The sequence below is a fragment of the Xiphophorus couchianus genome, chromosome 7 (genome assembly GCF_001444195.1).
Source record: "Xiphophorus couchianus chromosome 7, X_couchianus-1.0, whole genome shotgun sequence".
In the NCBI taxonomy this organism is placed as follows: domain Eukaryota; kingdom Metazoa; phylum Chordata; class Actinopteri; order Cyprinodontiformes; family Poeciliidae; genus Xiphophorus; species Xiphophorus couchianus.
In genome coordinates, this window is record NC_040234.1 from 32,928,964 (window position 1) to 32,950,031 (window position 21,068).

At 35.0% G+C, this 21,068-nt stretch overlaps 2 protein-coding genes across 3 annotated transcripts; one reads left to right on the forward strand and one right to left on the reverse strand.

Annotated features, from left to right (window-relative positions):
* Nucleotides 1-1,520: 1,520 nt before the first annotated feature.
* On the reverse strand, nucleotides 1,521-3,257 carry LOC114148769 (heat shock 70 kDa protein 12A-like). The gene is made up of 3 exons (XM_028024260.1): nucleotides 3,147-3,257; nucleotides 2,900-3,071; nucleotides 1,521-2,762 (listed from the first exon to the last, which is right to left on the reverse strand). The coding sequence occupies exons 1-3, from the start codon at nucleotides 3,240-3,242 to the stop codon at nucleotides 1,666-1,668; spliced, it is 1,365 nt and encodes a 454-aa protein (XP_027880061.1). The 5' UTR covers nucleotides 3,243-3,257; the 3' UTR covers nucleotides 1,521-1,665.
* A 9,632-nt stretch (nucleotides 3,258-12,889) lies between these two features.
* Nucleotides 12,890-19,641, forward strand: LOC114148771 (uncharacterized). Of its 2 annotated transcripts, XM_028024262.1 has the most exons (7): nucleotides 12,890-12,969; nucleotides 14,125-14,462; nucleotides 14,579-14,932; nucleotides 15,569-15,664; nucleotides 16,291-16,395; nucleotides 16,970-17,065; nucleotides 18,996-19,641. In XM_028024262.1, the coding sequence occupies exons 2-7, from the start codon at nucleotides 14,324-14,326 to the stop codon at nucleotides 19,220-19,222; spliced, it is 1,017 nt and encodes a 338-aa protein (XP_027880063.1). In that variant the 5' UTR covers nucleotides 12,890-12,969; nucleotides 14,125-14,323; the 3' UTR covers nucleotides 19,223-19,641. The 2 variants fall into 2 exon arrangements, with proteins under 2 accessions (XP_027880063.1, XP_027880064.1); XM_028024263.1 differs by lacking the exon at nucleotides 14,125-14,462 and having other exon boundaries at nucleotides 12,906-12,969; nucleotides 14,591-14,932.
* The last annotated feature ends 1,427 nt before the right edge of the window (nucleotides 19,642-21,068 follow it).

The following is a 21,068-nucleotide window of genomic DNA, read 5'->3' on the forward strand; positions in this document are numbered from 1 at the left end:
TATAAGCTGGATGTTTATTTATTATTGACTTCCTTAGCCACTCCTGTTCTGAGTTGTTAAGGTAGTTTTTCTGGATTCTAAATTTTGGAGTACTTGGGTTGCTAAAGTATAAGTAAGTATCCTCTGGACTTTCTAAGTATGTTTATAAATTTGCAACAGTAGGGAGTACTCCACAATTTCTAAATAAAAATAAAAACTAAATGTTCCTGTTCTGGAAGAATATTTTCTGTATTCTAAGTTCGTTCTAATTCCTTTTCTCAGTTGCAAGAATAGGAGTCTCTGCATAATAATCTAAGTATAATATTAGTCTGAATAGTGAGTACTCCAAAATTTCTAAAAAATACTACTAAACTAGAATAATCTAAAAATTATAGCATTGGTCTAAATAGTGAGTACTTGTTCTAATTCCTTTTATGGGTTAATAGTGAATGCCCCACAGTTTCTAAAAGGTAATGAAATAAAATAAAAAGAGGGAAATATACTTTATATGCACATAGCAACATTCAGACAAAACAAAGACATGAGTGAAAAGAGGTGACATCACAGAGCCATGAACTGTGTAGTTCCCTCTAGATCTGTTTATTTATTTAGCTTAATTCCTCCATATCAATGAGCCCCCTGCTGTGATTAAGAAGCAAAAGCAACTGTTGTGGTTGATCTGATTGTTTGGTGAAGGAGTGAGGTGTAAAATAATTTTGTGGTAGGAAATTAACATATTTAAATTTTTGTATGACATCAACTCGAAGAATATTTCTGTTATTTTTATAAGTAATAAAAACACTCTTTTGTGAAACCAGAAAACTCTCCGCGAGTGCTTTTTATTTTGAGTGAGTCGAAAAGCTCCTCCTGAGAGACTGCTCTGGCATTTATGTTTTTTGGACCTTAGTATGATGAAGAGTAGCCACAACACATTCAGATCAAGATAATATATTTAAGCTAAACAGGTGTGGTTCTTTGAGACACTGTGTATTGACATTAACTTCACTAAGTACTTGTCAAGGGAGAACTCAATAAATAAAGTTTATTTGCATATAACATTTCAGCAGAAAGGCAGATTTACATCATAAAATACAAAAAAACAAAGTTATAAACATAATACAGTCAACAATTGAGCAAATGTCACATTTTGATTGTCATCACCAAAATCATGCACATCAAATATTTACATTGATTTAATTATTGTTTTCTTTATTTTGTAGCCCTAACATCCCTATGTAATGTACTGCAATATAGCTGAGGTACAAGAAAATAAAAAGCACAAACTGCAAAAAACTTCATTTTCAAAGGTAGAACTGCTGCTTTAAATAACATCAACACACTTATCACCTAAAACATATTGAAAACATAGAATATAACATCAATTAACTGATTTAAACTCAAATTTCTGTTTCTTCATATGAATCCCCAATTGCTAAAGACATGGTTCATGTTATGTGTGATTAAGGTTGATTTTTGATCATTCTTACGAAGGTCTGCAAAGTTTCTTCATTTACAGGTTGCAGATCATGATATACTTTAAGAAATTCAAGTACTTTAAAAGTCTTTAAGCAAAAGTTGATATTTTAACCATTTGATATTGACAACAAAGTCTCATACTAAAAAAATGACAAAAAAGTTCAGCAGCACAGTTTTTTAAAAAACTGACTCTGATTCTTCTACATTAATCTAATTCTGGTAGTGTTTTTCCGTCTGGAGAGTAATATAAATACCGTAAGGCTCAACACACCTTGGATCATCTGTCCTAACAAAGTCAAACTTGATTAACCCTTTTGAACCAGAAGTCATGTCTGTGGCTGTAGCTGTTATTTCTGTGGAGCCGAACCTGATTTCTAACTTCACCTGGCGCTCTCTACCTCCACTAATGTTAGGCATTGGAACATCAAATGAACCAACTTCCTCAACTCCCAAGTCATCAACATACTTAGGAAAGTTCCTTTCTGTGCGATAAAATCTCATCATCATGCATGTCTGATCTTCCTCTACCGGACAAAGGATGAGTTCTCTAGTCTCATCCCACTGGACATCTTCACGTACACGCACCAATGTCATGAACCTATCACAGCACCATTTCTCCTCACCAATCATGAATTTCTTTTCTGGCTTATGTCTGAGCTCATCAAAGGGCTCACAGAGGGCCACCCCGTATGTGTAGGGGCTTTTTCGAGATGCAACCCAGGACGGTTTTCTTCCAAACTCAACAGCTCCTTTCATGATTGCTTCCTGAGCTCTGAAAGGACACAGAATCCTACAGGTATCACTAAACTGATCAATAATGTACTGATGCAGAATCTGGCTATTCGCGAAACCCCCAACTAACAAAACATACTCAATTCTGTAATTTTTATCAAGGATTTCCCTAAGATTCCTGGTGATGCCCAGCAGACTCTCCTCAAAGAAATATCTCATTTTTTCTTTGGAAATTTTTATTGATCCATCATTCCAGGACGCACCTTTCACAGACTCAAAGAACTTCTCTAACTTTTTCTTTTTCTGAGCTACTTGTCCCAGATTAAATGGACATATGAACTGTACATCTTCACCTGGCTGTTTGAGAACAGTAAAATCATACATCAACTTCTGAACCTCACTGGGATATTTTTCTTCATATTCATCCCAGACTCCATCAGTGAATATTTCTCTAAGGAACTCTTTAAACTTCCTGTCTACAGTTTGTCCTCCCAGATCGTTTCCAGAGGCTTTGTGCAGCTCCTTTAAGGCTCCTCCTTCCAGGACTTCATGAACAGTGATGTCAATGGTTCCTCCTGTAAAAGAAAGAATTAAAGACTATTTTCACACCTTGATTCTTCAGGTCATATATTCCGAAGGGTATGATGATGAATTAATTATTTTCTTGAGTTTGTTCTACCATGTCAAACTGGATCAGAATTATACAAAGTACCTCCACAGTCAACAACAATGTACTGAGATCCTTGGCGTTGATCCAAAGGAATACCATTGTGTTTTTCTGCGATGAATCCATCTGATGGAAGCTTCTTACACCAGATTGAAGCAGCTTCTGGTTCCAGTGCAATCACCAGTTTTTCCTCAGATTCCTCTTCCACAATACCTGCCTAAAGTGGGAAAGAAAGCAATCTAACATCTGAATGTTTGTGAGGAAAAATAAAGCTCTAAAAACCTGCTGTCACCTCCATTGCAGCTTCTCTCATGAACTGTTTAGCTGAAAGATCCCAGATGGCAGGAACAGTCAGGACCCAGGTGAAATCAGAAGCCAAGAGTACCATACCTGCTGCCTTGGAACTAATTGTTTTTAATGCATCGTCCTTCAGAAATCTCAAAGCCTCTGTAAAAACCTTCAGGGCCGTCATTTCCTTCCCATTGGCTGCTTTGATCTTCATATCCCTTCTAAGTTCCTGTTAAAAATGAATGCAGACTTAACAGACACATTGCAATTTAAACTAAAATTTTAAAATGTATAACAGGGTGATGTTAAGCAGCTCTTTATGGAGTTACTGAAATATTTTTTTCTTCTTCTAACATGTCCTCAGTTAGAAACAATTCCACATGTCGGCCCAAACACCAATGACAGAAGTGCAACTAAAACGTTTTAACAACTGTAACTGTGTTTATGTCTTCATGAAATGAAGCACTTGTTGAAACAATGTATGAAATGAAGACATTACTACAACATGTCATTTAATGATGAAGTTTACTTACTTTTCCATAGAGAGCCATCTTAAAATTTTGAAAGAAATAGTGTTTCTTTCCATTTTCCCCTCCCATGCAGTTGTATGTTTCTGTGGCCTGATAACCAAAAGCCACAAATTCTTCAGATTCATCAAACAAGATGCAGGTTGGAGTCTTTGGAGTGTCCAGTCCAATTTCTTTTCCCCACATCTTTAAGTGGGGGTCTGGCTTTTCATCACTGGGTGTGATATTGAAGACATACCCACTGTATGCAGTTCCAAAGTCTATTGCTATTATGTATGAGTTTTCCATTGCTTGAACTGGTCTGGCTTGTTGCTGTAAAGAAAGCAGATGAAATGCCAGTAGGAGGAAGTTGCTGCAGGATTTTCATAGATCATATCTTTGTAAGCCCCATCCCATTTCTTCTCTATGTCAGTAAACTGGAAAGGTTTAAGTTTAACCCTTTGTTTCTATATAGAATAAGTGAATTACAATTTATTCTTTACACTTCATTACATGTAAGTAATACCAGGAACCCAGCCTGGGGGTCAGGTTGGGTTCCCTCTTATATTTGGAGACTCTGGTGTTCATCCCATCTCATACTAACAGTTTTTTGTGATAACTGTCGGCCAACTGACACTGACCAAGACGTCCTGTGACCGGGAATCAGGTGTAGAATCAGAAAAAAATCAGGGATAAAATCATGCAGGCTCACATCTCACTTGTTTTAAACTCATTGCATTGGATCCATCTTTTTAACTGCATTTCTTGAACTGGGTAATTTGGGCTCTGTTTATGAATTTTGCATAAAATTCATAACAAAATTACAAGATCCAAAAGAAGATTGTGTTCATGTGAAACTACTTTATAGAAGAATCTTTCTTTAGTTTCTAAATACTAATTCTCAGCCATTAACACACAACATTCTTAGCCCAAGTAACTAATAATCATTAATGTCTCAGAATATTGATGAGCCTCTTGTCATGAAACAGATATTTGTATTTTAATTAAAGGAGATACTTTGTAATGAAAGAGAAAGTTTGTCACACATCCTCATGTTTTAGTGACATCTGAGTTGCTTCCAGGGAACTGAAGCGGTTGGAGGAAGAAAAAATGTACAACTAAATTCCAGTTAACAGCTCTTTAAGTTTCTATTAATTAATGTTTTGTTCTTGTGAATTACACAGCAGGTGCAAACTTCATTGGATTTGACTGAATAAACATGAAAGAATAAATACAGTTAAAAACTGAATTTTAACTGTAAATCTTTGCTGTCTTTTACAGACTCAGTGTTGTATACATTGGTTAAAAATAGCGGAGACATTAATTTCTATAAAATCTCGTCCACATTTGACCAGTTTAAGAAAAGTGTTCATCCACGCAAACCTGCTGAATTAGATAGACTACTGAGCATTGTTGTATTAACAAAAAATAGATAAAAATGTATATTACAGAAGACACATTCTCCACAACAAAGTAGGTTGCTATACATCAGTGTTTACATATTTGTTTTGTTTCAGCCGTTGTTTCACCTGGGAATTAAAAACTGTAAAATCTGTTAACATTGTTTCTGATTGTAAACCATTTCAGACATGAGCGCCTCTGAATGATGTTTTGTATTTTGCAGGTCTACAGTCTCCATTAAATCCGTCTCAAGTGACAACTCCTGGGCTGCTGGCTTTTAAAGTCATTCTGCTAATCTGGGACAAGACAGTTGATATATTTTAAAAGTCAATTTCAAAAAAGAAAAATGTATAAAATTGTCAAAGCTGAAAAGATTTCATTTCTCCAATGTTTTGCAGTGGTGTCACGTCGTTGGTTTTTAAGTTCTTTTTGTACAACAGCATCATAGGTTTTAAAGCAGGTTGAGTTGCTTGATTTCAAAGATAAATAAATTAATTAAATGTTACAAAAGAGAAACATACACACTTCTAAGATATATTTGGATTGGAATGTTCTTAAGTTTATCTTGTTCATCAGATGTTTGTTTGATCTTGGCCCATGAGTTTAGTACTTTTCTTAAAGGATTCATTTTGGCTCTAGTGGCCTTTGTTTGACAGTGAATTGACAGGAAAGTAGGTTGTGAGAGAGAAGGAAGACATGCAGGAAAGGTAGAAGGGCTGGGACTCGAACCCATGATGGCTGCATGGAAAACTGGAGCTTCCGTACATGGGACGGTTGTTTTACTCCTGTGTCACCTCTGCGCCCAATACTTTTCTCATTACCTCACCTGCCTCCCCTCAGTGATCACCACTTCCTGTACTTATTCTTCCTGGTTACTTCAGACATTTCTTTCTGAAACATTTTGACTTCTTGGTCTTTGATCTGTTCATTAGGGAATGTTCTACCTCCACACCTACAGCTTTACTGCAAAAGAAGCAGTGCTGTGAATAAAAGGAAGTTCAACTTTAGTTTTTTCCCTGTTGCTAAATTTTAATCAAATACTTTCATTATCCTTTCAGAGAATTGTTGTGGCTTAAAGTATGGGAAAAAAATCAAAGCACCGTCACCAACATTAAGAAAAATGTATCTGTTTAATTTTTAGAAAGTAATCACTTCCTCCCAGTTTGATCACGGGCAGCTTTAAGTTTACCGTCAGTCTGAACTCTGATCAATGAATTAAGCTATGTAGGATTCAAACATGGTACAAAGCAAAGAAAGAAAAAAATCAAATAAGTTTGAAGATTTTACAGGACTAAAGGTCTGTCAAACATAAATAACCAACACACGTTTAATAAAACAACTGACAAAAATGACAAATATTTGAATAAAAAGTTTCTAAGGAAAGCAATTTGAGTTTCTGACTTATTTCTCAATTTTAAATCCATGATTTTCTTAAACATTTATCGAACATACTTGAAAATTTCGTTTTATATTTTGAAGTAATATTTTACTTCCTTATTGAAGTAAAACATTTTACGTACTTTTAATTACAAGTAAGTAAAAGTAAGCAAGTTATTTTTATTTATACAGTACCTTTCTCTCAGACAGCAGTCACGGTGCTTCACAGTAAAAACAGTAAAAAAGAGCAAAAGCAATAAAAAAAACACATAGAAAACCAACATACAAGGAGCGAGCAGTATAGAGGATAGAAATTATGGAGATTAAAAATCTCAATTTTCACATACAAAGCTGAATCCTTATATGTACACTAAATTCTAAAGAGAAACACTGCAAGCACTTCTAAAGTTATTGGAATGGATATTTATTGGAAATAGTTTATACACTTTCATTTGTTTTTATTGCCTTTTCAAAACTCTTTACTACTGATCCTTGGATTTGTTTATTGAAATGTTATAATGTAAATGTATTTCAATGATAATGTGGAGCTGTTCACTCATGCAGAAGAGAACATGAGTCTTTGCTTATTTCTAAACACATTTATTCTCCAACAGGAGCTTCAGTCTCTGTAGACCATGAGTTGCTGGCGCCCTCTACTGGCAAATCAAGCTATTACAAATAAACTGAAGATGAAGGTGGTTTATGGCCAAAACATTTAGAAGGTTTCAGGTTTAGTGTTAATTTGACAATAGATATTTTTGCTTTTGTTTAGCCACCTATATAAAATGTTTTAAACACTTTACAGATTAATTTAAATGAATAATTTCATGATTTTATTTAAAACTTGAAGTTACAATAGTATTTTAGTAACGTGTTGTGCTCTGTCTTCTTCCTCCAATGTTCCTCCACTCTCCTGGTTTCACGAAACCAGGAGAGTGGCTTAAGCTAAGATTTCATCCCATCTTCCTGTTTGTCAACAGATTAAAATGTTAACATGACTGTTTGTGAAGTCCTGGAAGGAAGAGCCACGAAGACACTGTACAAGGCTGCAAAAGACAAACTGGGGGGGAAATGTGTGGAAGGAAAATTCAATCAGCTCCTGAGAGAAATATTCAGGAGATGGAATCTGGGAAAAATATGAACTAAAATATTCTATGGGAGCTAAAATAATAATGGATTAATTTACTGGTCTCAAACTAGTAGATAAAAATGTTCAGATCAATTTGGACGTCAGTATAAAGTCCTGTGTCCTCTTGGAACCCTGGGAGCAAAGAAATTAGCTGAAGAGTTGGGGAGAAACCAAAGTTGGAGTTTGTTACGCCCCCATGGTCTAGGGGTCCAGGGGCGGTAACATAAAAATGTGTCCAGAGAAAAAAGTGGAATGAAAAAATGATTTATTACAAAATGAAGGTTTTCACAGAACCAAAACACAATACAACTTAACCCAATTAAACAAAAGTAAAGGACCAACAAATGCAGAAATCACTGAGTGCAAATTAAATAACAAGATGTGCAAACACATCAGTCTAAAGTAACTCAAAACAACCAAAAAGAAAGGACAAAAGGGAGCACCAAAACCTCCCCAAACACAAGCCTCTAGCTTGTTCAAGATTTACCTAAGGCAGCTTCAAACCACTTAGCAAAATAAGCGAAAACAAAATTGTTCAAACTGTCCAAAACAGTCACCAAACGCGGAAGGTGGGGGTCAGCTTTACACAACCTCTTCCTGCTAGCTGCCCCACTGGAGGAATGAACTCAGACTTCTTTTATATGGTGCAGGTGGGTCTCATCAACATCTGATTGGCTTTGCTGCTCCAATGGGGTGGCTGCTCTCCTGCAGCTTCTAGGCAGCCAGTCAGAAAGCTGTGCCCGCACAGCTGATCCTGCATAATAGAAAAAAAACAAAGAGCCTGCACAGCCTCAAGAGGCCAGGGGCCGTAACAGAGTTTCAGAAGAAAAGTTCAGCTTAGTTAAAATGTTTTATTTGTTTTATTTTATGAGATTTTTTTCGTTTTGGATCATGGCTCTGATTTATTTCTAAAAACAGTATTACAGGATAGAGGAAGTGTTTGTAGTGTTTCATTTTGCTTTTTGTTTCACCAAATTTCTGGTGAACCAAAATTAACTACTTAACTAATAAAAATAATAGTAACAATTACAGAGATTTTGATTCAAAGATACATGTGTAATTTCATTTAATTACCTGATGGAAATGAGAAATTTTAAATTCTTAATATAAGAATTAACAATCAGCTCTTTAAATGTGACAACAGGTAGTTTTAGTCTCTGATTTCTGGTTGTACAGATGAAATATAGTGATTTAAAATACTGTGGCATGTAGTTCATAGTTGACTGGTGAATCAATACATTCTTGTACGAATTACTGATAATCAGTATAGATAACTTTTTGACTGATTCAGTTATGAAAAATAAAAGTAAAGAAAAGCAGATCAAGTATTTTAAAATACATGCAAAGTTCTGATCCAGTATTTCTAGTACTTTGATGTATTGCACATCATATGTCACATGTGTGAGATCATCTTCTATACGTCTATTTAATCTGTCCTCCTGGGTTCGTCCATCACTGCATGGTTTGGCTTGAAAGAGTTCAGACTACAAGGAACATTCAGGTCTGCAGAGAGAATCATCAGAGCTTAAAGTTCCTCCATTGGCAGCTAACATCTCTGCAGATCCCACACATGCTAGACACAAACTGCTCAGACTTTCAGTGCTATTTCGACATGTTCAACCTAGTCGTTCTTTTGTAAAACCATTGAAGAAAACATATTTTTATTTTTGCCATTTTAATATACTTGTTATATTTTAAATGTCATGAGATAAAAGTGGAACCAAAGTAAAATCCTTTGTTTGTTTCCACAAACTTGGACACTAAAGCTGATTTTGATTCTTATGTGAGTGAATATTGATGGGGCCAAGACTTTTACTCCCTTAGATAAAATGAAGATGTCTTAAAGTCTTGGTTCATGTGTTTCTGCTTAATTTGCAGACCTTTTATTCAGAAACCTCTTAGTCAAAATGTCAGCCTAAACTACTTTTAAACTAGAGGTTTTATTCGTCATTCGAACAAAAAAATTAGCTTTGAGTAAAATAATTTTACACAAAGTTGCCCAACCTTTATGAATTAGATCAGGGGTCTCCAATTAGCTGAGACTGAACATTGAAAGATGGTCTCTGTGTATAAGTGATGAATTATGTATCCAAAATATAAACTATTCTTCAATTTTCATTGCAGACATTTTTTGTTGCTTTTCTTGCAGACAGTGCATTTTAATGAACAGCCATACAAATGTTATGCCAGATTTAGCCACAAGGACTAAATTGTTTGTTTTTATAAATAGTGTTGAATTACATGTGGTAATAGTTTTATCTTTTGAAGAATAAATTGCACAACAAAATTACATAAAATATTTTCCCATTAGATTATGCCCTCTTTCACTTTTATTAATATCTGTTCAGAAAGATGTTTCCCAGGAGCTAAAAGCAGGATCAACTATTGTTCTGTAATCTTAGATATCATCTTTCACCACTAGAGGACACTGTCAAAAAGGAAATGGACCATTCAACCAGCTTGTCAAGATGGTAAACAGGTAAACATTAATGAAACCTTTTGCTGTATTTACTAATGTACTTTCTATGTTCAGTAATAGACATTTGGTTCTTGATAAGAACTTGGTTTATTATCAGCCACCATCATTACATCAATCCTGCAGTTATTCTACAGTAAAAGTCTTTAAATATAGGAAACAGGCCACATTTATCAAGTTAATTAACTGTAAATCAGAACTGATTTTGTTTTGGAGTATCTGAAAAAATACTTCTAAATGAGTAACAATATCTAAATGAACTAGTCTGTGGGTATGTGTGGAGCTTGTATGTTATAGAAAAAGTGTCATCCTGTTAAGAGTTTTCCTATTTAAATTTAAAAAAAGCTAAATTGTCCTATCACATCTAATCTTTATTAGGATTAGATTTGGTTTCAGTGAGAAGCTGTTGAGTTGATTTAAGGGTTTGGCAACTACCACAGTATTTTGAACCTGAGAATGAAACATTAATATGTGTATCTTTCGCTATTCTTCTAGGACCATTTCTGGCATATTTACCAACTTCATGAAGTCCAAAGGGCTTAATGGGAACCAAAACCCCGGTCCTAATAGAGTGGACCGTCTTGTTTAGAGTTAGGGAAAATGTCTGGGTCAAATCCACATGGTTGGTACATCTGATAATAAGCAAGTGTGTTTAGTAAGTTCGTCTGAGAGTGAAAAATTACAACTACTCTTTGTAAGCCACTTTAAAAGACGACTGAGTGCAACCAGTAAGGATGTTAATCATTAAAAGGACATTTTAAGGGTAGAGGAAGATCAGATAACATTTTGGCTTCTATACAGACTGAGGAACGGGGATGAAACAAGACCAGTTAAGACATGTTTTCCACACTAGACTGAAGTTCAGTGGAAAGTAACAACAAGCAGATCTGGAATGTGACTGAACTGTGTGAAAAATCTGTTTGGATCACTGTTTGTGTCAGAATGAAGCAAGAACTTGTCCTGTTTTGACTTATTTCCAGTTACCAAGAGATAAAGCCACACCCTGAAGATTTGTTCCAGCGTCTTCACTGAATTACATGCTGAAGTCCAACTTTCCAAATCAGAATATAAAATCAAGACAAAGGTTGACGTGTTCTTCTTTCGCCGCCTTCCTGACAACCTGAGAGCAGCTGAGAGTTTAGTAATACTAAAATCAAACTTAAGATTCATCTCTTCAGTTCATTTAGTTGAAGTTTAGTTTTAGTATTATTATGTATTATAACTTATTTCAGTTCTTTAAACTAAATAGGAAAAAAATAGTTTAGACTCCTTGATTTTTGCTGTTCTGTGTTTGTCTCCTGCAATACATAACATTCATCTCTCTCCTTTTCTGAACCAGAATCAGAATAGCTTTATTTGCCCAGGTTGTGTGCACAAACAAGGAATCCAACTTCGATTTTTAAGGATTACAGTGTAGAGACACAGGTATTTTAGAGTAATTAAAATAAGGATAAATGCACAAGATGTATTTGCTGTAGTTTTTTCTCTTTTTCATAATTAAAAATCCTTTCACTCCCTGTATGACTCCCAAACTCGTCTCTAAACTGTTTTCCAAAGGACCCCTCCCTAATGGCTGCTACCCTGAAGAGTTTAGAGGGCAAAGGGGCCCTTGGTTGGAGGCAGAAAAAAACAAAAAACAGACTTTAGATCAGGGGCGTCAAACTCCTTTTCATTTTGGGCCATATCAAAAATCGAAATGTTCTTAAAGGGCCAGTTGTGCCAGAATATATTGATAAAACCAATTAAACTGCAAAAATATCAATAAATAGCTGTTCCTCTGGGATTTTGTGATCATTTTAGGTTTTTTTGCAATCAAATGACAGATTTTGTGGTGAACATTTAGAAATGTTTGTAAGGAATTTTTACAATATTTGTGGTAACGTATGATATTAAATGTTATTCCTCATCACCTGTCATATCAGTTACGAATTCAATGATTTTGACCAAATTTGAGAAAATTTGCAGTAAAATCAGAAAAAGTTTGGAAATTTGTTGATTTTGTGTGAATTTTGCAGATTTGTGAAAAACTGGAAGGACTTATTGATGTAATTTAGAGTCTAGAGGGCCACATAAAAAGCTGCGGCGGGCCATATTTGGCCCCCGGGCCTTGAGTTTGACACTTGTGCTTTAGATGGATGACTGGGAGAACCAATGAACTTCTGACAGGAGGCATAGAGAAGCCACAGAGAAACTTATCAGGAGGCATGACGAATCCTTGGGGGACCTCTGGATTGTTGTCCACTGGTTACTGGAACCCACCGAGTGTCGAGCCGCACTGGAGGGTTCGCTGTAGTCAATCTACAAACATCATGCTGCACCTACAGAAAAATTACAGTCAGACTGCATTTTTAATAAATCCTAGCTTTATTGATAAATGTATGGGTATAGTATTTATATGTAAATGCTGTCAAACTTGACCATTCATGACAATGCACACATAATTTAAACAAAGCGTGGATTTGATTATGAAACCTATTAAATTATGTCCTCTTGCTCAAGTAGAAGCAGATGAAGGCAGATAATATGAGAAAGCAATGGAGGAAGAAAGGTTCAGTTTGGAAGTTGAGAACTAAAAGATTGTGAGACCACTTGTCCTTTTATTGTTGGGATTTCTAGCTTCTTGTCGTGTAAATCTGGCTGTTTGATTCTCATCTTTTTTCATAGCTACAGTAATTTGTTCTCTTTTACTTTGTTTTATTAAACATTTTCAAGTATAATTTATTGTATTTTCAGGTGAAAGGGTTAAGTGAAATTGTTTCTATACTTATACTGATTGGACAAAGGATATTTTATTGAGTTGACCTTTGATCACTAACAGAGGGAAATTTTGATTAGGTTTTAGTTCACTCTGTGAAACACTGTCAATGATTTCAAGGTCTTGGTGTTTGAACATGTAGGAAAATGGAGCTGTTTGTGGTGTTTCTGTTCCTTCTTTACGGTAAGATCTTCTTCTTTCTAAGCTTAGACTTCTTAAACTTATTTTCATCCCTCCCCCCCTTTTAGCAGGCGATAAAGTAATTACAAGGTACATTTAAATGCTCTGTAATTCTTAACTATGTACAACCTTGCTTTCAATAAGGCAAATCGGTGTCAATTCATTGCAGTATATCGTGAATAATGTAATTCTCAGAATAAACATATGTAAAAGAGTATTTTGATAGTCACCGCATTGTGCAGACATACAGCATCCTTGTTGCATTATGCTCTTGCAGAAACTTAACACCATGTGGATCCCAGAATCAGAACAAAATGGGAAGAAGTATTATTCACTTTTTATCTTTCTTTAATCTGAAACAACCTTCCTTTCTTTAAATCAAGGCTAAAAACTTTTTGTTTTGTTTCCTTCCATTAATAATTACTGGAACCTTCTGAATTTAGTCTGAAGTCCAACTTTTAATTTCAAAGTAAAACTCAAACCTCTGCAAACTGTAATGTCTGTTGGTGTTATTGACACCTTTTTGGCACAGTGGCACCTGATTTCTAATCAGTCCTGCTAATTGTTCAGCAATCAACTCTCCTGCATAAAGAAATGTCTCCCAGTCAGGCAGCTCTTGGTCAGATGCTCCTGTTAACATCATGTTCATCCCTTTATTTTAGTTTGTGTATGTTTTGTAAGTGTAACTTTTTTTAGTTTCACCAATGTATGTCCTCCTGCAATTCATTATTTTATGAAACATACCTTGTGTTACAAATAATGCATGCGTTTGCTACACAAAGTACATTTTATCCATCGGGAGAGAACTTTTCCTGCTCTCTCCCGTCCTCATATGATAGTTCTGCCAGTTAGTTATTTAATATACTCAGTTTTTATAGTTTCTCTTGTATTGTCTGCCCTCATAACTGGATTGCTTCAGATTTGAGGACAGTGGGATTTTAAATTTTTACTTTTGACTTTTCTTTTAACCTGTTTTTTTTACATCCAAGCTGAACAAGAGCTAGATGCTTCAGATCAGCACTGGCAACATTAGCAATATTATATGTTGCTAATGTTACAACAATAGCAACATAAATCTATTTAAATCTATTTCAATAGATTTAAATCTATTTCAACACACTGGTTTAAAACACGCCTTTTGTTTTTATACCCTTCCAGCATCTCGGGAGTCTTTGACTGTAAAAGTGGAGGTTTATAAGGGAGGTCTGTCGTTCTGCCCTGCCAGTACAGCCAAGTATTAGAAGAGATTCTCACAGTGAAATGGAGCCGCTATGATCTCAATCCCAACACTGTACATCAACAGCGAGAAGGAGACGACCTACATTCACAAAATCAACTTTTCAAAGGACGAACATCAATGACGCCTCTTTCTCTAGATTCTGGCGACTTCAGCCTCACTTTGAAAAAACCCCAACTTTCTGACAGCGGGATCTATATCTGCAGTATCACTGATGATGGAGAAAAAAAGCTATCAGACGTGCAGCTCCATGTCAAAGGTCAGTAGTCAGTAGTCACCTGTTTGTATACATACACACACACATATACATATGTGTGTGTGTATGTATATTCAAGTTATTTATTATACCTGAATATTAATGTGTCTTTTGTTTAGTTTTGCTCCCAGCCTCTAAGGATGCTTTGACCGTAAAGGTGGAGGTTCAGTGGGCCCAATTTGTTGTGCTTCCCTGTCAGTACCATCAAGTATTGGAAGAGATTGTTACAGTGAAATGGAGCCGCTATGATCTTAATCCCAACACTGTCCATCAAAGACGAGAAGGAGACGACCTACGTGGACAAAATCAGATTTTCAATGGACGAACATCAATGAGAGCCGATGCTCTGGCCTCTGGTGACTTCAGCCTCACTCTTAATGAACCCCCTGTCTCTGATAGTGGGAATTACACCTGCACCATCATTAATGAAGAAGAAGAAATTAAGCTGTCAGAAGTTCAGCTAAATGTCAAAGGTCAGCAGTTTTGTTTCAAAAAGCGCATCTCAAGATGGTATCAAGGTTGATTGCTTGATCGACTTTATTAAATCAGATGAATCAACTACATTTATGAAATTGGAACTTGTGTTTGGATGACCTTTAACAATTTGAATTTGTGTGGGGATGTGAGTGAGCGGGTGCATGGACGTCTGTGTATTTAGAGTAGTTGTGTTTGCAAATTTGTTGTTGATAGAATTGTGGGAAATGTATAAATCTTCCAACATTTATGGCTCCTGAAGGAGGTACATTTTAATCCCAAAATGCTTTCACAATTCACAAACTGACATTAGGAAAATCTTAATGTTCTCATTGTCATTAAGAAAATTAATAAGATTAATATTCTTAATTAATGGCATTAATCAACAATTAATTATTCATTAATTACCTAATAATTAATTAATCATTAATTAATGATTGTAAATGTTAATTAAAATGTAAAGATTTTGCATTGTAAAGATTTTACCAATGTTCAAAACAATTCTAAAGGTAACTGAGATATGTTAAGTTAATTATGCAATTAAAGCTAGAGATACTATTAAACTTTCCAGAAAATAAGAACTTCAGTTCTGGCTGTGTTTTCTAAGATCTAACCTATCTTTTTCTTTTCCATAGCAATTCCAACTTGGGTTCTGCTGGTTCTGCTGGTTTTGCTGGTTCTTACCATTTTTGTGAGCCTTTTTTTTAAGTTCCGACAATATTTAATGTCAGGTAAGTCCTTTCACAACCATTTCAATGCTAATGTCTCACATGCTGAAGTTTTGGAAAAATTGAGCTGATACAGAAAGGTGACTCAGAGAAGACATCATTTTACATTAAAGAGTTTCATTTCCTAACATGAAGTTTTAAATTTTTAGATAAGCTGAGTTTTAAATTTTGAACATAGGGAAATTATATTACATGAACAATAACATATACTGCTGTGAGTGAATGGGGGTACAGATAATGTCTAAGTTTGTCATGGAAATGTAAAGTCTGTAGTATTCCATAAACCCAGGATTCCCTTAAGACTGGATGTATTTTTGAACAAACAAGTTTGAGTTCTTAAAATGCTACTATTTGTGCAAAATATGATGTTTTAACTATATAAATTGCAGTATACTTGCTTTTGGCCATTTAACAGTCATTTTGAGGTACTTCCTGAAGAATAATTACAAAAACACAGAACAGTTTTCACACATTGATATTAGAATGTTAATATTTTCACAATGATCAAAGACTTTGACATATGCAAAGAAATTTGTTCAATCTACAGCAGTAATCTGTTCAAAAAAATATAAGAGGTCTGTACATTGCAAGCATTTCTAAGATCTAACTGGTTTCTATGTTTTCCAAAGAAATTTCTACTCGGGCCAGAATTCTCTTGGTTTTACTGGTTTTGCTGGTTCTTGTTCTTGTTTCCGGGGCCCTTTTATTCTATTTCCAACATAAATTTAAGTCAAGTAAGTATCTTTTCCAACATTTTCATTCCAAATCTCTAACATGTTGAAGTTTTGTGAATTTGCCTTTGAGCAATTGTAACCATTTCACTTATGGAGCCATGAAAAATCAAATGAAGCTTCAGAGTCGCTATGGATTCGAGATCAAGAACCCTGCATTGTTCACACATCATATAATCTCATTTAGTAACTCAGCTTCATAAAAGGCACTCGAATTAGACCCATACATAATGAAAATGCAAGTATTTGAACAAAGAGTGGGGTTCTAATTGCATAAAGTCAAACTACATATTTTATTTTTTGACATTTGAAAATGATTTTAAAGTATTTCATAAAGCAGACAAACAGAAAACGAAACCCTGAAAAAACTGTTTTATTTACTAATATTAACAATATTAATACTATAGATTTTCAAAATGTTAAAAGGCAACTGCGTTTTAATTTTTTGAGAAAAATGATATGCATAAAGAATAAAGAAAATTAAGAAATATGTTTTCTTCTATTTTCAAAAAACATAAGAATTCTGTATTGGACATGCATTTCTAAGATCCTAACTTGTTTATATTATTTTCCATAGAAATTCCAACTTTGGCCTTAGGTGTCCTGTTTCTGCTGTTGTTTCTCACTATCAATGTGAGCACTTTGTTCCATTTTCGACAACGATACATATCAAGTAAGTTTGTTTTCAGCAGTATAAATGCTAATGTTAAAATGTTGTGGTTTTGAGTTTTCCTTAGATTATGACCAGTTGCTGTAGTGGACCTTGAGCTCTTTCAGAAAAGTGGAGGAAGCTTCAGAGGTGCTAAGGTCTAATTCACAATTATTATGTAAAGTTTTCAGAGTTTCTATGATCAGGAAGTGAAACCACATTAATTTAGATTGTACAAATTCATTATAAAAGTAGCACAGTATTCCATAAAACCACCCACTTATCCATTTCTTGTTGTGAACTGGGTTTCTACAAGCGAACAGGACATAGTGCTTAGCAAAAGTATTCACACAATTTTTACTTTTTATATTGTGTTTCACTATCAATACAAAAATATTTAAAGTGACAAGGTCTTTTTTTCTGTCAAATGTTACAGAAGATTGGAAAGTGGATCAGGTTACTAATTATACTCGGGTATCATTGTGGATAATGGACTTTGTTTCCAGTTGCAGGCAGATTGTACTTAGAAAAAATCAAGGCTATTCTCTTTAAAGCCAGGAAATTCACACTAACCATGTTTTATAGATCACTTAAGTTGGTACCTTGAGATGAGTTAATTGTTGACCAATTAACTAAAATTAAACATGTGATCAGTCACGTCAATGGCATTATTGTTTCAAAGCAAAATCTTACTCCATAAATTCATGGAAAAGAAAGGTACAGTTGAAACCATAAGTTTACGTAAAAAAGCTAACGACATTTTTTTTCTCATTGTCTGACATTAAATCAGACTAAACGTCTCTTGTTTTTGGTTACTTAGAATTACCACAATTATTTCTACTTGCTAAACTTAGCAGGAACATATTGAGATTTTTTTAATAGCTTTCTTCAAATTCAGAAATTTGTATACATAATGATTACTGTCAGACACATTTGAATTATTTACAGTAGATGTATTTTAAATCCACACCTTTAAAACACTTCTTTCTTGTTTGACAAAAGTCAAAAGAAATCAACCAAGATATGAGGAAGATAATTGTGGAGCTTCAGACGTCTGGTTCATCTTAAGGAACAATTTCCATAAGCTTGAAGTTTACACAAGTATTGACATGTGATGTGAATATCCAACCATTATACTGTTAAGAATAAATAATTTGGTGTTTTTCTTCCATCTCTTTTAGCTAGCTGCAAAGCTATAGCTAAAGGAAATTACATGTTAGGAAACACCCTCAAAGCTAAGATTATAGGATATGACACACTAGGGAACGTCCTCCTCAGGCCGGAGCTTAGATAGAGGCTAACAAATAGGATTTCAAACTGTTCTTTGATGCCATTTAGTCCTGCTTGCTCCTAAAGGTAGCATGTGAAATGGACCAGCTGTATTTTGGTATTATTAAATGGAATTCATAAATCAAGAAACAAAAACCAAAGACCTTATGAAGATGTTACTGAAGCTGGTAATACAGTCATTATCCACAGTCACACATGTCCTGTACTGACATGGTCTGAAGGAGGAAGCCATTACTCCAAAAGAAACAAAACATACACCAGACTGATGTTTGAAAATGCACATAGCGATAATGACCACATCTGGAGACATGTCCTCTAGTCTGATGAAACTAAAGTGAAACTATTGTGGTTTTGTTTAGATGTCTTTTGCACAAAGCTCCACAGAGAACAGTAAGATTTTAAAAAGTTTATTTAAAAAAACAATTAATCATGAAACTGTCTATGGAGATTCCTGGGCTCAGGACTACTGCTTCTCTGTGAAAAGAACGAGAGAGTGATGTGTAAGTGTAGGTTTGTCCACTGAAGTTAAAGGTCCATAGTGAGAGAGGAGAGGGAGAGAAATTTCTCTATGTAAAAGTAATTATTCTAACTATTACGCTTTCTGCAAAAAATATGTTAGGTCTGTACTGGGTATACATGTTTAATATTTAACTTTTTTTCACAGAAATTTCATTTTGGACCAGAATTCTCCTGATTGTGCGGGTTTTCCTGGTTCTGCTGGGTCCTGTTTTTTCTGTGGGCTGGTTTTTTAATTTTATACCAGGCAAGTCCCTTTTTATGACAGTATTAATGCTAATATCTGGCATGCTGAGTGTTCAGTGTTATGACTGTAAGAAACTGAACCCACATCAATATGCTTTTGATGTGGGTTCACATCAAAACCCACGTTAATAACTTAATATTTCTTTTTTTATTCCATAGGAATATATTTAACATTTTTAGGAATTGCTGTTGTTGTGATGGCTGTTCTTGCTATTTGTGCGGAAATTGTATTTCATTTCAAAGACTATTTGCTACCAGGTGAGTCTCTTCTACAGTATAACTTTAAATAGAGCAGTCTTCTCAGAGTCGAAATAAAAAAGCTCCTGCAAAAAAAGACTGTTCAACAAACATTTTCAAATTGTGCTTCATTAGGCTTTAGATCAGGCCTAAAAAATCCAGCCCAGCTCAAGCACATAGGTATTGTGTTAATTAAGTTACAGGCCCAAGCCAGAAGTAATATTTATAATGAACCTTTTACTGCCTTCATTTTTAGAACACCATTTGACAAAGCAGTGTAACTTCTCCTGTTTTTAGCTTTTATTTAATGACTTCCAGCTCAATTTTTGCAGCTTGTTGAAACTTGGGACTCCAGTTCAAATCTTCTGGGATGTGTGATTAAAGAAAGCAGATCAGAGCAGGGATACATGCACATTGTGCAGTGCTCTGCTCCACTAACTTCTCTACCTTTCTTTTTTTGTCTTCCTCTTCTTCTCTACTTAGACTATAATAAGTAGATCTATATTGTGCATTCTTGTTTAGTTTTCTTTGTGCTATAAATATGCTTATCAAACTCGTCTGAGCCGATCCCACTACAAGCAAATAATTTTGATCTGGCCTGAATTCCAGGTCCGGGTCAGTTTAAATCTAAACTCCACTTCACAGTGACTGCTCACATTATAAGCATGAAATTCATCTTAAACTTGATGTGTGAACATGATACACACTGTAACCATCTATTCAAATGTGCTTATCATACACAGATTTTGAAACCCAGGTTGTGGTTAACATGATAACATCAGCATTTTGTTGAGTGTATCCAAACCTTTCTTGAGTCCAACTTGTTTAATAGGCTCCTGAGATTTCTGTGTATTAGTTTCAGATCAGTAATAGGGTGAAAAATCTGCTGCGGTGTAACAGTACACTGGTATATGTGGGCATGGATCAATCTACGTTTCATGAGAGCAATAGAAATAATGTAATTAAAATTTTTCTCCTAATGCTACAACCTTTTACATAAAATCCCCAGCTTGATAAACAAGTGTTGGTAGTTTGGGGGGGATTGCAGAACTACAAAATGTTTACTCAAAACAAGGAGACAACTAAATTTAAGAGACATGTTACGTTTAAGCAATCACTTGGACATGTTCAAAAACGTTGAACTGCCTTTAGTCTAGATCTGTACTGGGCTACATCTAATATCCATACTGTCCTTTTTCATAGAAATTTCAACTTGGATCAGAATGATCCTGGAGTTGTTGTTTATGCTGGTTCTGCTTTCCTTTCATGCAAGTATGTTTTCTGGCATCCAAGGCTACTCAAAGTCAGGTATGTGGAACTGAACCCATATTGACCACCATGTACTTTGTTGGTGAATGAACATCAGGGGCGTAACTATGATCTCATAAGTGAGGGTGACTCATTTTTTCAGACATTTACTGAAGGAGTTATTGTCCTCTTGCATCAGTTGCACATCTCCTCACTGACTATGTGTTTTTACAGCCCCGTATAGCACCAAGGACTGACTTTAGTGTTTTAAACTATGTACTAAAATTCTTAAGTTTTAACTGCCAAACCCTGACTGAGTGGACACAATATCCTCAAACATTTACAGGGTTAGCTGCAGATCATTAAGTACAAGAGAGCAACTTTGAACATGAAATGTTTAGTAAAACATGATTCTTTGAACCAAATTATTACATAGCAGACAAAATGCAAAAGAATTGACAAGATAACAGGGTAAGAAGCCTCAAAATTT